The 13379-nt window shown below is 44.3% G+C and overlaps 3 protein-coding genes across 4 annotated transcripts in view; 1 reads left to right on the top strand and 2 right to left on the bottom strand.

Moving 5' to 3' along the window:
• LOC116383363 (formin-like) overlaps window positions 1-4075 on the top strand; it is a 39057-nt gene extending 34982 nt beyond the window's left edge. Inside the window, exons 15-17 of the mRNA XM_031847137.1 lie at window positions 392-541; window positions 1979-2060; window positions 2173-4075. Of these exons, the coding sequence (XP_031702997.1) occupies window positions 392-541; window positions 1979-2060; window positions 2173-2217 (277 nt within the window). The 3' untranslated portion in view covers window positions 2218-4075. The remainder of the gene's footprint in view (window positions 1-391; window positions 542-1978; window positions 2061-2172) is intronic.
• Window positions 4076-5075: 1000 nt separating this feature from the next.
• On the bottom strand, window positions 5076-6944 carry grem1b (gremlin 1b). Its single transcript, XM_031847888.1, has 2 exons — window positions 6729-6944; window positions 5076-6274 (listed from the first exon to the last, which is right to left on the bottom strand). The coding sequence occupies exon 2, from the start codon at window positions 6271-6273 to the stop codon at window positions 5725-5727; it is 549 nt and encodes a 182-aa protein (XP_031703748.1). The 5' UTR covers window position 6274; window positions 6729-6944; the 3' UTR covers window positions 5076-5724.
• Window positions 6945-8591: 1647 nt separating this feature from the next.
• The window catches only part of arhgap11a (Rho GTPase activating protein 11A), a 7074-nt gene continuing 2286 nt past the window's right edge, over window positions 8592-13379 (bottom strand). Inside the window, exons 6-12 of one of the 2 annotated variants that reach the window (XM_031847697.1) lie at window positions 13188-13325; window positions 12923-12997; window positions 12427-12600; window positions 12191-12320; window positions 11799-11907; window positions 11000-11114; window positions 8592-10922 (exon numbers count right to left, since the gene is read on the bottom strand). In XM_031847697.1, coding sequence (XP_031703557.1) covers window positions 9433-10922; window positions 11000-11114; window positions 11799-11907; window positions 12191-12320; window positions 12427-12600; window positions 12923-12997; window positions 13188-13325 — 2231 coding nt within the window. In that variant the 3' untranslated portion in view covers window positions 8592-9432. The remainder of the gene's footprint in view (window positions 10923-10999; window positions 11115-11798; window positions 11908-12190; window positions 12321-12426; window positions 12601-12922; window positions 12998-13187; window positions 13326-13379) is intronic. The other variant, XM_031847698.1, reaches the window with a different exon arrangement.

Below are 13379 nucleotides of genomic sequence, written 5' to 3'. Positions count from 1 at the left end.
TGTGTGTGTGTGTGTGTGTGTGTGTGTGTGTGTGTGTGTGTGTGTGTTTTCCCGTTCTTGGCTGTCTCCGTCTCCTCTGGCAGTCTTCCCCTGCAGGCTGTGGAGGTCAATGTGATGATGGAGCCGCCGCTACTGGCGCTCCCCCTTTGTCCAGCAGGGTGGACACACTCTCCTTCCAGCTCTGTTTCTCGCCTCTCTGTCTCACTCTACATCATTTTCTCTGTGTGCTGTGTCTGTATTGGACTCTTTTTTTTTTTTTTTTTTGTGTCCGTTTCTTGTGCATACATACACCTTAGCTTCCTTGTGCTTTTTGACCTCACTGGAACTATGCAAGTGTTTACGTGTGATAAAACAACACTATTTTTGCCTGTGTTCTGTTTTCCCAATACAGTTTCCAGGACATGGCGAGCTACTTTGGGGTCAAGCCAAAGTCCGGGGAGAAAGAAGTGTCCCCGGGTCTCGTTTTTATGCTTTGGTACGAGTTTTGCAATGACTTCAAGAACACCTGGATACGACAAAACAAGAACATCTCCAAGGAGAGGTGGGTTGGATTCTGGTGGTGCAGCTCTGTCTCTGTCAAACACACATGAAGTTTAGTATACTAATCAGGAGAAGTACTATCAACCTGTGAAAACAGTTTCCTGGGAGCTTTGTACAGTCTGGGAAAAAAAGAATCTCTATGGTTATCTCAGATTCTTTGAAACTTTTTGAACAGTAAGTGTTACTACTTTGAGATATGGAGTTTGCAAGACATGGGCATTTACAATAATTAGTTAATTAATTAATTTAAATATCTCTGCCTCCTCTGTGGAAATTTTGTCTAACCTTTTTTAATCTGCCTATGGTCCTCCAATTTAATGAAGTACAATGCTAAATTGCTGGAGTGCCCCTTAGTGATGGTCATAAAACAAGTGACTGATATCCTCTGTAAAGCCTGGTGTATACTGTATATCTTGTTCCTCAGTCTGGAGAACACAACTTTGGCCTCTAAACTAAGCCTGAACCATTTCATCCTGGGGTCAGACTTCTTGTCTCCGCCACCTTCTGATGTGTGCTTAACGACCTCTAGACATAATGTCAAATTGGCACTAATTGTACAAGGGTGATGTGCAGATGCTTAATTATAGCAGAGAGACGGAGGCTATCAAAGAGGAGGCAAACAGGCATAGCTGAGGCCTCGGCCTTCTGTCTGAAGGACTGGGGCCTGAATTTATGATGTTTCCTCTGACCTGAGGCGTCACGTTGGGTTGGGTGGGGGGGGGAGACACCAGACCCTCCTGGCGGCCGCCTGGCTTTACGAGCAAGCGTTTGGGAGAACTGATAGACACTGTAATGATGCTGGACATGCAGCCCAAAGGGCGACAACGGGACTGCGCAGGAGTGAAGCTGCTCGTTACTGCATGGTCATTTCAAGCATCATGCGGTGGCTTCAAGGCTGCTCATACTTGGAGGTTGTCATATCGTGACATTTAGTGTCCTCCAGCTACTGCTGTCTGAACTCTCTCCTGTGAGTCAGAAGAGATTTCTCAGCCCTGCCGTGGATCCATGGGCTCTCTCTTAATTTTCTACCTGGTAATTGTGTCTCACAGTACTCACAGCTGATTGTGCTTATGTACAATTAACTGTTTGTACAGTCGTAAAAGCCAAGTGTTTCTTTTAATGGCTGCCTCATTATCTCATCAGCCCACTGTCATTCTCTGCTGCTTCTCACTTAGAGGGCTTTCACTGACCGCAAACTCCTGAGAGTGTGTGTGTGTGTGTGTACATGGCACCATGACACACGGTGCCCCAGTGAGATACTAATGTGTCTTGCTCTTACAGACAACTTCACAAGGACACCGTGATGAAAGGCGTCTGACTTTTTATTGTTTTCGCAAGTTACACAAGTTTCATGATTTAGTTCCAACTCTTTCAGTGTGTGCTTCTGGTTTTAAAGGCTCTGCACATATCAAAGTCCTTGTGTTTTTTTCCCCCAAAGGTTGAAGGAAGCTCAAGAAAACATCCAGAAGATCACAGCGGAGAAGCGAGTCGAAACCAAGAAGATCAATGCCAACAGTCTGGTAAGAACTGATCTACATACAGCAGAGAGAGAGAAGCTGCTCTTTCTTGTGTCCGCACTGAAATAGATGCACCACGTCTTCTTTTTCTTTTTTTTGCGGTTCTTGCCAACAGAAAGAGAGGCTGCGGCAGAAGGAAGCCAGCGTGTCTTCCTGCTGAGTGAAATGACAAGTGTCGGAGCATCGCAGATCAGAAGGTGTGCAGGCCTCATCTCTCCTGCGTTTACCACCTGCCTCAACAACAGGACTCGCAATAAAACCTCGCCGGACTCTGACTACTCCCACTGCCGTATCTCTGCCCTACTAACACCCTCCCATCCAGATAGAAGCTGGGCCTGCGGCGAGGATGCATGGCTGACACACTCAAAGTGATGGGAGTGTTAAAGGCCAAAGGTCGATCTCGTTCATCCGGCAGGGCGCGACCTCTGAGTGCCCCAGCTTGTGAAAGGTCTCAAGGGGTCAGTGGGATTCACAACAGCTGACACATCCAAGAGGCTCCTTCTAGATCTACAAGAACTTGGAATCCATTTCTCTCAGAACGGTAGATGTCAGACAGCAGAGTGATAATGCTCCGACATATTCAAAGTGTTAAGAATTTGTTGCTGTTATGTGAACGGATACGGCTGCCTGACTTGGAAAATCCCTTTTCACAAAACAAATCTCTCTCTGGAAGCAGTAAAAGAAATGCATTAAAAAAAAAAAAAAAAAGCAGTTGCCAGTGTTCTTTGCTGTAGCGAATAGCTTTTCATTTGCCACGGCTCATTAAAAGTCTTGTAAATATGTCATGCTGTAGAATCGGCAGGGACCGAGCGGCGTTGAGAAGTATGATGAACGATCTGCGCCGGGCTTGACGTGCGGATTGAGACATGAAATGCGTGTGCGTGTGGAGGTTTCACTGTATTGTGTAGCACTGCACCAGACTGACCTCTCCTGGGTGACAGCCAGAGAAGAGCAGAACTTGGCAGCAAGTCTCGGACCCCTCTCACACACACACACACACACACACACCTTAAAATCATCAGAAGAACACAAGTTTTGGCCGTGCACCCACTCCCACTTAAAATACTAACCACACTATGTGTCGTGCAAAATTGTTAATCCGTCATCACATTGTGTCCAGCACTCCTTTAAGCACTTTACTGCTTGCAGTAGCTGTATATGTCGTTGCCGCTACAAGCCACACTCCCCTGTTATGCTAACTGCGTGCATTCTTTTCAGATGTCTTGCACCTTTTTGCACCTCTTTTCCTATGCAAGAGTATGGTCCTTAGAAGATATATATATTGTAATGCTTCATGATGAAATCCTATTAGATCTTTTTTTTTTTTTTTCTAAGAAAGTCTATTAAAGCGTACGTTTTATTTTTGCAAATGTAAGATGTAACCACGCTCCTGTATCAATCAAGAAAAGTCTATTTATGTAAAGAATGATTTATTTTCTGCCAAAAAGCATCAGCTTTGGTCCCTTTGAGGGTCTATTTGTATGAGTTGTAACTGACTGAGAAGCTACCCGATAGGTCGGTCAGATAAAAGATATATTTTCACATGGATATTAGGTGTATGTTGTGTCCGTTGGTTTACAGTGTAGGCTGTGATATGTGGAATTTGAGTAATTTGCTTGGAATGAAGGCTGCCTATACTTTTATGTTTTGGAGAGATGAGGTTTGTATTTTCGGATTTTAAGAACATTTAAGCATATCTCCTGAAGCCAGAGTTGTTATACCTCAGATAGACTTCCATTATCAGAGTATACATAAAACCGCACCTTGAATTACTTTTAACCCTTCCAAGTCTTTTCACATGTGCCATTTATTTTGTAGATTTCATCAACTGTTTTACTTCAGAGGGTTTGAAAAGCAAAAAAAAAGAGCTGATACTGACCAAGGAACTGCTGTAGCGTCTACTGTATGTATGTATGTTGGTTCATGGAAACTTCAGTAGCTCTCATATAGGTGCTCTGTAATTTTATGGAATTGTTTTAAATTTCAAGAATAAACTGCTGAATGCCGAACAAATAGAACCAATATCTCTGAATTTTCTTCTGTCAACACTTCCATCAGGCCGGCTTTCAGAAGCCTGGCAGTGCACCAAGTAAATGTTATATTTATGTAAGAAACCTGAGTCACCAAAGAGGATTTGAATACTCATAAATCAGCCTAACTGGGTCAGAATTAAGTCATCCAATCAAGCCTCTTGGTCCTGGAAAACGTGTAAAATATTGTGATTAGTCGTGTTAACTTAAAGAATTTTGTTAGAAGAATGAGATGGACATTTCAGTGTTTTAGCCTGTTTGTTGTAGCTCTAATATACAAACAGTCATTCGGTGCCTGTCACTGAAAATGTAGGATCTGGTTTTACACTTTTGCAGTCATTTAAAAAACTTTTTTAAATGCATTGCATGGTGATATGATCAATAAGTCACCAAATCCTCCTGATGAAAAATGGTCACTGTTCTCAGCTGTGACCAGATTCACATCTGTGGCCCTTCCAGCTCATTCCAACTTGTATTCAAACACCAAGATAACCCTGCTCATTGTTTTAGAATATATATTATCAGGGTGATCTTTAATATGGATGGCTGAAGAACAAAGCGTATTCAAATTTTAAAAAACAATGAATCGAACATTGGCTTGGTGGAATTTAGGCAGACAATCCCTAATCATTTGCATTAGACCACCACGTGCCCCATTCTCAGTCCTCCGTTAGATTTGCAGGCCATGTAACAAAATATCGTGAAGTTTATTGAGATAATTTCAAGGGATAATTGGAGCAGGTAACCGCATCTTTTCTCATAAAACTGATTACTTTTACGATGACATTTATTCCAAGATCTGAGTGCGAACGTCTCCTCAAGAAGCTGGCTCCATGAGGGAGGGGAGCAGCAGATGAGGACATAATTAAACATTTTGTTTAAACACACCTTCCTATTTTTCATCAGGTGTACAGTCACAGATGATACGCACAATATTTCTACATCCGTTTATTTGATGTTTTCAGGGATAATTTAATCTAAGGGATAAACAAACCAGTTACATCAGAGATGGCTGTACATTTTACAACTGTTGAATCGCTGTACATTGTCCGTTTTAACCAACAAAAAACTAGTGTCTCCACAACTGTGTACCAACTTACAAAAAAATCGAAATTCACAGAAATCAATTAACCATGAAAGATTCTTGAAACATCTAAATAAAAATCACATTTTCCACTTACAAATATCGCCACTTATCCATCACAGTCCACACAGTGGAAGCATCCAGTTAAACAATCATATATGCACACAAAAATACAAAAGTGTGACAGGAATGTTTTCCTGTGACAATAAGCGTCTTGATTTATTAAATAAACTTGTTTAAGCAGTCCCCTCGGGGTACGGAAGCCGTGCGTAAAAACGTGCCCATTCCAAGTCAGCGTTCCCGTGCAGTGATGCTTGTTTTCAAACTTGGCTAACTGGTGAGGAGTAAAATGTTCGTTGCAGTTCATCGTGATGTTTATAAATTGCCGGTCCATATTTGTTCACACGTTGTGCAAGAAGAGAGTCATTGCAGCCTACATGTGAGAAACCTTCGTGGACGATTCCTTCTAGATGGAGACAGGCACGTGTCCTTGGCTGTGTGACAATTCTGTCCGCGATGAATAAGAAAAAACACACACACACAACACATTTCTTTAGTCCAGGTCTATGGATATGCAGCGGCACTGTTTGACGCGCTGGATGCGTTTCTTCTTGGTGGGTGGCTGCTGGTCCGGGCAGTTCAAAGTAAAAGTCATGGTGGTAAAACGCTTCGGCTTGCAAAACGAACAGGACTGGAAGGCACCCTCCTCCCTGCGGATGTGCCTGGGGATGTAGAAGGAGTTGCACTGTCCGTAACAAAAGCGGTTGATGATGGTGCGGCTGACGCAGCCCTCCTCGTGGATGGTCTGCTTGAGGGGCTGCGTCTTGCACCAGTCCCGTTTCAAATACTGGCGCTCCGTCACATGTAAAGCTTCCTGGCTGGACTCCAGCACCTCATCGGCCGGTGAGGACGAGCCCTGTCTCTGCCGGGACCCGGAGCCCGCCTGCGGAGTCTGCGGTTGCTGCTCTGATTCGTTTGGGTTGTTTTTGTCAGGATGAGGAATGGCGCCTTGTGAACCTCGGTTTCTTTTGGAATCCACGGGAGAGGAGAGCAACCCCATGATGAAAACCATACTGCAGAATATACGCGTTGAGACAGCCATCCTTGGGGAGAGGAAGAAAATAATTCATCATCAATACCGTTTCACCTCGGGGCGCGTTACGCACAGCTGTCAAAGCTTTTTACGCTGCGTAAAAACGCACCGATACAACTTGCTTTTTTTCGGTTTTGTTTTTTTAAACGCATGCAAGGCGACACTGAAGTAGCTGTATATTTGAATTACTTCAGTCTAAACAGAGTGAGAAATACAATAGATCTTCTGTTCCTAAACATTATAAGGGATCTGTTGTGCAAAGGAACACCAGATTTAGCCAAAGCAAAAGCACACAAACGGGATTAGTTAATAAAGCATTCACGTATTAATACGTCCACACCAGTGGACAACAAGCGTGCAGTTTGGTAAGTTGTATAAGCCATAGACCAAATAAAGATCAAATGTAAGTGGTGGAAGACGATGTGTGAGGATGTTACGGTCACTAACAGTCCAAATTCACTCACCTGTTTGAGCCCCCACTGCTGTACGTGCGTTGATCTGATCCCGTCAGTCCTCTGCGGCACCTTCCGACGTGATAGGCACCTACTGCTGTCGATTGTACACTGGTGGGGCTGTGGATGGGTGGGAGACTAACCGCTCCATAGACATAGACAGGGGCTGGGAGGAGGGGGGGGTAATAGAAATTGCTCCAGCGCCGGACTGTCTCCCTTTTAAATGTCTGCCAGCTGAGATGTGCACAACAGTTCCCTCAACATTATTGGCTAAGCGCGATGTAGAGAAAATCAAAACTATCCGCCCCCTCAACACATCCCTGAACCCACTTCAAGAAAACAGACAACCGAGGAACAGCAAGGGCAGGGAAGCGAGGAGGGAGGAGGAGGAGGAGGGGGAGGAGGAGGGGCGAGACGAGCGGAGAACTGACAGGCCTAAAGTTTATGCGCACATGGAAAAAGTAAGACTGGTGATGTCTTTTTATCAAAAGGAACTTGGTGGTATTAAGCAATATACCACAATTTTAAAACTGAAAGGAGGAGTTTACGGTCCTTGTCGTAAATTATGAACATGCATGCAATCTAAAGATTAAATCAATTAGAAAGGTTGACTATCACATTTCAACATACCTGTGAATCCTCAACATAGAGAGCATTGTGATGTCGTCGTGAACTCATTGCTGAATACCAGAGTTGAGCCCCCCCCCCCCCAAAAAAAAAAAGATCGGCTTTATTTGCTCGATAAATGAAACGTGCTTGGAAACAGAAGATTGGGAATACAGCAGCATATGGCACTCCATTAGAAAGCCATAGCATTTCAGTTACTTAATGTAGGTTTCCACAATGTATTTACGCATGCCCAAATTAAAATGAATACAATGCAAACGAGTTTGCAGTAATCATCGAAGTGCATGCTTTGTATTAGCCCTGTGGTGGTGAAAGATGATTAAAGAAGACGAATATAATTTTTTGTTGGTTATTGAATAATTAACTAATGCTTTATAAAGCAATTGAAGTAATTATCAAGAGCAGCTGCTGGGTTGCCAGGTTGTGAAATATACCTCTGGCTGATGTTATATCCTTTATGTTTAGTACAATGCCGCTATAGGTGACCCCTTAGTTAATGCTGGCTCTAATACGCCACATGTTAGAGTCACAAATGTTAAAAAGTGGTCGATTCATTTATTTTGGGGCATTGTAGGTATTTGCAAAACATTAGTGATCCATTAGTCCCTTTGAACTAAATATATCTAAAAGATAATCAGGTGTCCTGCTGAGGTAGGACGATCACCAGCATAAAGGACTTTTTCCACCCTGGCTACTCAAAAGTAATGACTTAATGCTTAGAACTGCTGCTTAAAACAGAAAAAAAATGAGTCAACTATACAAAGTCACATTTTTAGCCTTAATGGTAGTCTGGAAAATAAACTCCAGCACCCACACTGTTCAATTATAATTAGAATATTATAGGACTAACATTCAAAGTGCCCGCATCTTTAAACATAATTGGCGACTTGTCTGTTACTGGATTTTCTGTATACGTTTCTGATACATTTGATGTTTTATAAAAGGTGAAATAGTCATCTGCTGAACACGTGGTCGCGGCCCAAACGCAGAGTCTGCGTAAGTAACGGTGGAGAGTCACGACAGACGACGTGTTACCGCCCGAGATATGAATAATAAGCTGCTCCGGTGACGCTTTTAAAGCTGACATTTATCAGAGTCCCATCCATCCTCCTACACGTGCTCAATATGAGAGCCTCCCAATGGGCTGTGAGAATAAATGTTAAGGAATTCTGACCTTCACCCCTTCATCTTCTACTCTTCAGAGTCTTTACAGGAGAAAGAAACGGTACCCGATTTTACACTGATAACATTTATTTTATGGATTCTCCAGAACAAGGCACATGATATCTTTTCAAATAAACCAGAAGCAAATGTGTTCAAATACATGTTATGTCAGGTCATGGTTGCAACGGATCAGTCTGTTGGTTACAATATGAACACGTCAGTGGTTGTACTGCTCCCCCTTGTGGCTCCAACAAGTACTACTTATGCAAGAAGAATTCCACTGAACAGAGAACGTATCGTACATTATGCCGTTTGAGTTTATTGTCTGAAGCAGTTCACATAGCAAAGCATGTTACTGGTGGCTGGTGTTGAAATGCATGGTCTGCGATGGACAGACAATGTAATCAATACTGCTCGGCTTTTTTTCTCTCGAATAAAGATCAACAACAAAAAGGTGCATTTTTTTCTTCTCTCTGTTCATGACGACATCCGGTAAGAAAATATTATGTAATTAAGAAACGGCTTCAACTTTTCAGTAAACAGTTTTTTTCAAGGACATCTAACTAAGGATTAGATATAAAATGCATAAATAAAAAGCAAAAGACTTAATCCGAACATTTCCAGTCATTCCATCCATCACATTTCACATAATCTGGCACGCTACAGTCTAAACACCAGACAACATAATCCTGTCGATATTTAACTCCCATACTTGTTTTACTAGAGTAAAACAAAACTCACGGCATATGAAAATCTCCCATTAAGGCCCTAACGCAACACAAACAGCACCTACCGTAGATAAAAAAAATAAATTAAAAGCCCTGAAAAAATGGATAATATATAGGAGGGAATGTTTAATGTCAAGCGGTCCTACCAGACAGACACCTGCATAGTGAGGAGGAAACGAAAAGAAAAAGATTTGAAACTATAAATCTACAGGCTTGGTGGCAGACATCAGCTGTACCTGGTTGAGGGGGTTTCGAGGTGAACCTCTGTAATGGCTCATGTCCTTCTCTACTACCTGCTGCAAGAGGGGCTTCTGAGCTCCTGAGGGATCAGCGACAGAACCGTCCACTTTGGTCTTTTGCTGGACCCTGTTGGTCGTGTCGGCCAGAGGGGTGACCCGTGGTTTACGGGCCAAGGTGCTTGGCTTCTTGGGTGGGACTGGAGGGGGTTTCTTTATGGGACAACATCTGTGGGACGGTCCCGGCTGCGCCTCTCCCTGGTAAGGCCGAAGCTGTGGGTGAGGGGAGAGGCCACTCTCCAGGCTCACCGCCTTCACCACCGCACCGCTCTGGCTGACGGCGAGCTCCGCGTTTCTCGAGGGTCTCCTGCTCTCTCCCAGGAGGGAGTTCATCCTGTGGATAGTCTGGCGCACTGGGGTGCGCTGGAACTTGAGCGGCGATCTGAAGTGTTTGGCCGCGGGGCCTCTGGGAGAATGGAGGGTGAGCTTGTTGAAGTGATGAATGTGGTCTGCCACCCGGCACTTCTCGCTCTCCAGGCTGCGCGGCGAGAGGGGCTGCTGGTTTTGGACTTTGGTGCCACTCTCCGGGGAAGATTCATTTTCTCCGTGTACCGCACGGACGACAGTGACAAACTTTGGAGGTGTACCAAACTCATCTCTGAGGTCCAGGCCCAGCTTGTATGGCGTGGACTGCAGCCCGCAGGAGACACCCAGTTTGAAGTGAGCAGGACTCTGGATGTCCAGAGCGTCAATCAACCTGCTGCAGTTCACCTGCTCCACCTCTGTTTCACAGGCCGCCACCACGGAGCCGTTGTGGCTACTGACGGCAGCAGCATAGAGAGAACGCTTATCGGTACAGTACGCACCGGGCTCAAAGAGTACACTGTCAATATGCAAAGGCGATAAAGTGGCAATTTCAATCTGGCCAAAGGTAACGTTCTGTTCGTTAGCCAGGAGGCTCTGCTGAGGTGAGAAGCTGGAGGCCTCTGTGTCCACAGACAGAACTCTGACTGGGGGAGTCCCTGGTGGAGGAAGTAGGATGCAGTCTGGTGGTTTTGCCGTGTTCGTCTCCATGGAGCGGAAGGGATCTTGTACGACGGTCCGGAGGTCGCTGCCCGACTCTGTGAAGGCCTTCTTTATCTTCACAAGGGTGGGACCGGTTCGGCTCCGGGCCTCAGCGACGGAGCTCTCGCTCTCCAGGCTCTCGGCACTGGAAGCACAACACAGCTTCTTGGGAAAGCCGGCCACCGCCGGGGGCTTCGGCATGACAACGGTCGGCTCAGACATGCAGTTGCTCTTTAAGCACATGTTCATGGGGGTGTCCGCGAAAGATCTTCCGCTGAAAACCTGGGCTCCTACGGGGGTCTCCCCGCTCCACGAGGGCCGGTGGGCACCTGAGCCACATTGGGGGGTCAGCAAATTGTCCTCAGACTTGCTGATGTACTTGACGCCTGTAAAACATGGGATATTAGTGAGGGGGGGTAACATTACACTAGAACATTAGATTTGATTTCCATTCGGTACTCACTCTTTGGTGGTGCTCTTCTAAGCACATCGGACGGACTGAACTCCGTCTTGCTGGTGAAAGGAAAACTGGTGGTGCTCTCCTGAGTGGCAAGTCGCCAGCCAATGGACCCAGATCCCTTTAATCACCAGCATGAAATGAAAGATGAAAGAAGAAAGAAGAGGAGGAGGCTTTAGTGGATTATTTGGTTAAAAATCCCACAGGTGTCACCCAAAATGTACCATTAGTTTATTAATTGAATGATTGTTGTGGTTAGTTCTTCAGAAGTCACTCAGAAGAAACCAGATATTGAATTTGTTGGTCATCAACTTTTTATTACGTCACGAATACAACATGTAACTATAGAACATTAGAAAGCTATGCACCGTAAACCTTTACCAGTTCACTCAAAAACATTTAATAGATATATATACTCTTCTAGTATATAAATATTCTTTCATCCGAGTGCCTGACATAGTAAATCACAGGACGTAAGCTATAGCTTTGTACCACACAAGTAGGAAAACTATTTATTAAGCAATGTTACAAAACATTCCACATTGTTTTTAAAACCATGCATTACCAGATTAAATGAGTTAGCTGATGAAAGTAAACTTAGAACGTTACACGATAACAAAAGTGCTTAATGTGCAACAATTTACCCCATTAAAAGAAAAAAGCCCATGTGCAAATGTTACTTGATTTTAATAGTTAATTGCAGTATACGCCTGAATGGCACTGATTTAGTGTCTCCCCCCCCACACACAGTCTATCTGTGAAGCGGATACGTGGAATGTGAAGTCTGTCGAGCAACCACACTTACAGCCTCCTTGCTGCTCTTCCCCAGGCTGAATCTGGAGCGCAGGGATTTGCGCGGTGCTTCTTTCTTGTCGACTTTAGGAGAAAAGCATCCGGCTCTTCCAGACTCCACCCTGAAAGAGATGAACATTCAAACAACCATCAGTATAACCTAAGAGACGCCATGTAGCCCTGAGGTTAACGCTTTACTAACTCGTATCTCTCATTCATCGTTTCAAGACAAATGCGAGGAGACTGGGAAACAAATGGCTGTGTGGCACAACGCATTTTAAAGCATCATGTTGTCTCCTTTTTATTCAGTACACATAAGTGTAATTTCTATGTGGCAACAACTTGCATCATCCCTAAGAGACAAATAAAATGACGTGTGTGTTGAGAAGGAGAACTGGAGCGTACCTGTTGACAGCGTGTCTGCTGCTGAGTCGTCGGCTCTTCCTCTTCACAGAAACAGCCGACTGCCTTCTAGACTTCCCCGCTGACGACACGGTAGTTTGGGAAGAGTCCAAGACCCCAGAAGCACTGTAAGCTAGATAGACAAAGGGAGGGGAAAGAAGATGTACGCTTAACCACAAGCTGGAGCAGAATAATTAATGTCCCATGTGATCAAACGATCATCGATCATCGATCAATACCTGATCCAGGAGTGGAGGCCCCGCTGAACAAAGTGTTGGGAAGTAATTCTATCCCAAGGGTCTTTTTGACAGATCTACGTTTCTTGTTTGAGAATCCAAAAGAGTGGCCGGATTCCAAGGGAAGTTTTCGTTTCGAGGTCGGTGTTGCAATCACAGGAGTTGCAGAGGAAAAGACTGGCAAAAATCACAGGAGAATTCAAATCTTCAAATGCATTGCATTAGTTTGACATATTTGATTTTGGCACTTGAAAGAATCAGCAGGTCTTGACTGAAATTTGTGGAAGATGATCCGTGCAAATGACAGGCAGAGAAAACACAAGCCATCTGAAGCAAAGCACGATTAACAATTATTCACATGACTTATTGTTTATCGTCAAGGCAAATTTGAATCAGTTTGCAGAAAGCTTATTGTTTTTATGTGCATAGAAGATGGATCTCTCCGGTATCATCATGCTACATGACAGGCAACAATCATTTGTCTGACCTCAGTACCTACCAAGAATGTCTGACTGGGTGGGTTTTGTGGGCGTTCTATTAGTTTTTATCTTATTCAGGGCACCATTGACCATATCTGAAATGTGAGACAAATCCAAGCGTATAAACAGTATTTACTGACTAAACCTGCTTCAAATGCTTAAACATGTCTGTTTAATGTCTCTGGATATTTGCAGGCTGGTCGTACCAGTGCAACTGGAATCTATCTGGCCAATCTGACATTTGAATTAAATCTTTTCATACTGCACTTTTGATTACGGTCTCACCTCCGAAGCTGCGTCTGTGTCTCTTCTTCATCCCAGAGTTTAGGTCCAGCTCCACTAGTCCATCAGTGGGGGACAGACCCCCCGCTTCACAGCCCATCATGGCTGGAACTTTCTCGAGAAGAAACTGTGGTAAGACACCTGTGACACACACACACACACACACACACACACACACACACACACACACACACA

Source organism: Anarrhichthys ocellatus, unplaced genomic scaffold (assembly GCF_004355925.1).
Source record: "Anarrhichthys ocellatus isolate YVR2014 unplaced genomic scaffold, GSC_Weel_1.0 scaffold7, whole genome shotgun sequence".
Lineage (NCBI taxonomy): Eukaryota > Metazoa > Chordata > Actinopteri > Perciformes > Anarhichadidae > Anarrhichthys > Anarrhichthys ocellatus.
This window is presented reverse-complemented; position numbering and strand designations above follow the sequence as displayed.

Coding starts and splice junctions, on each gene's coding strand:
- grem1b (XM_031847888.1), bottom strand. CDS start 6,273: ATGGCTGTCTCAACGCGTATATTCTGCAGTATGGTTTTCATCATGGGG.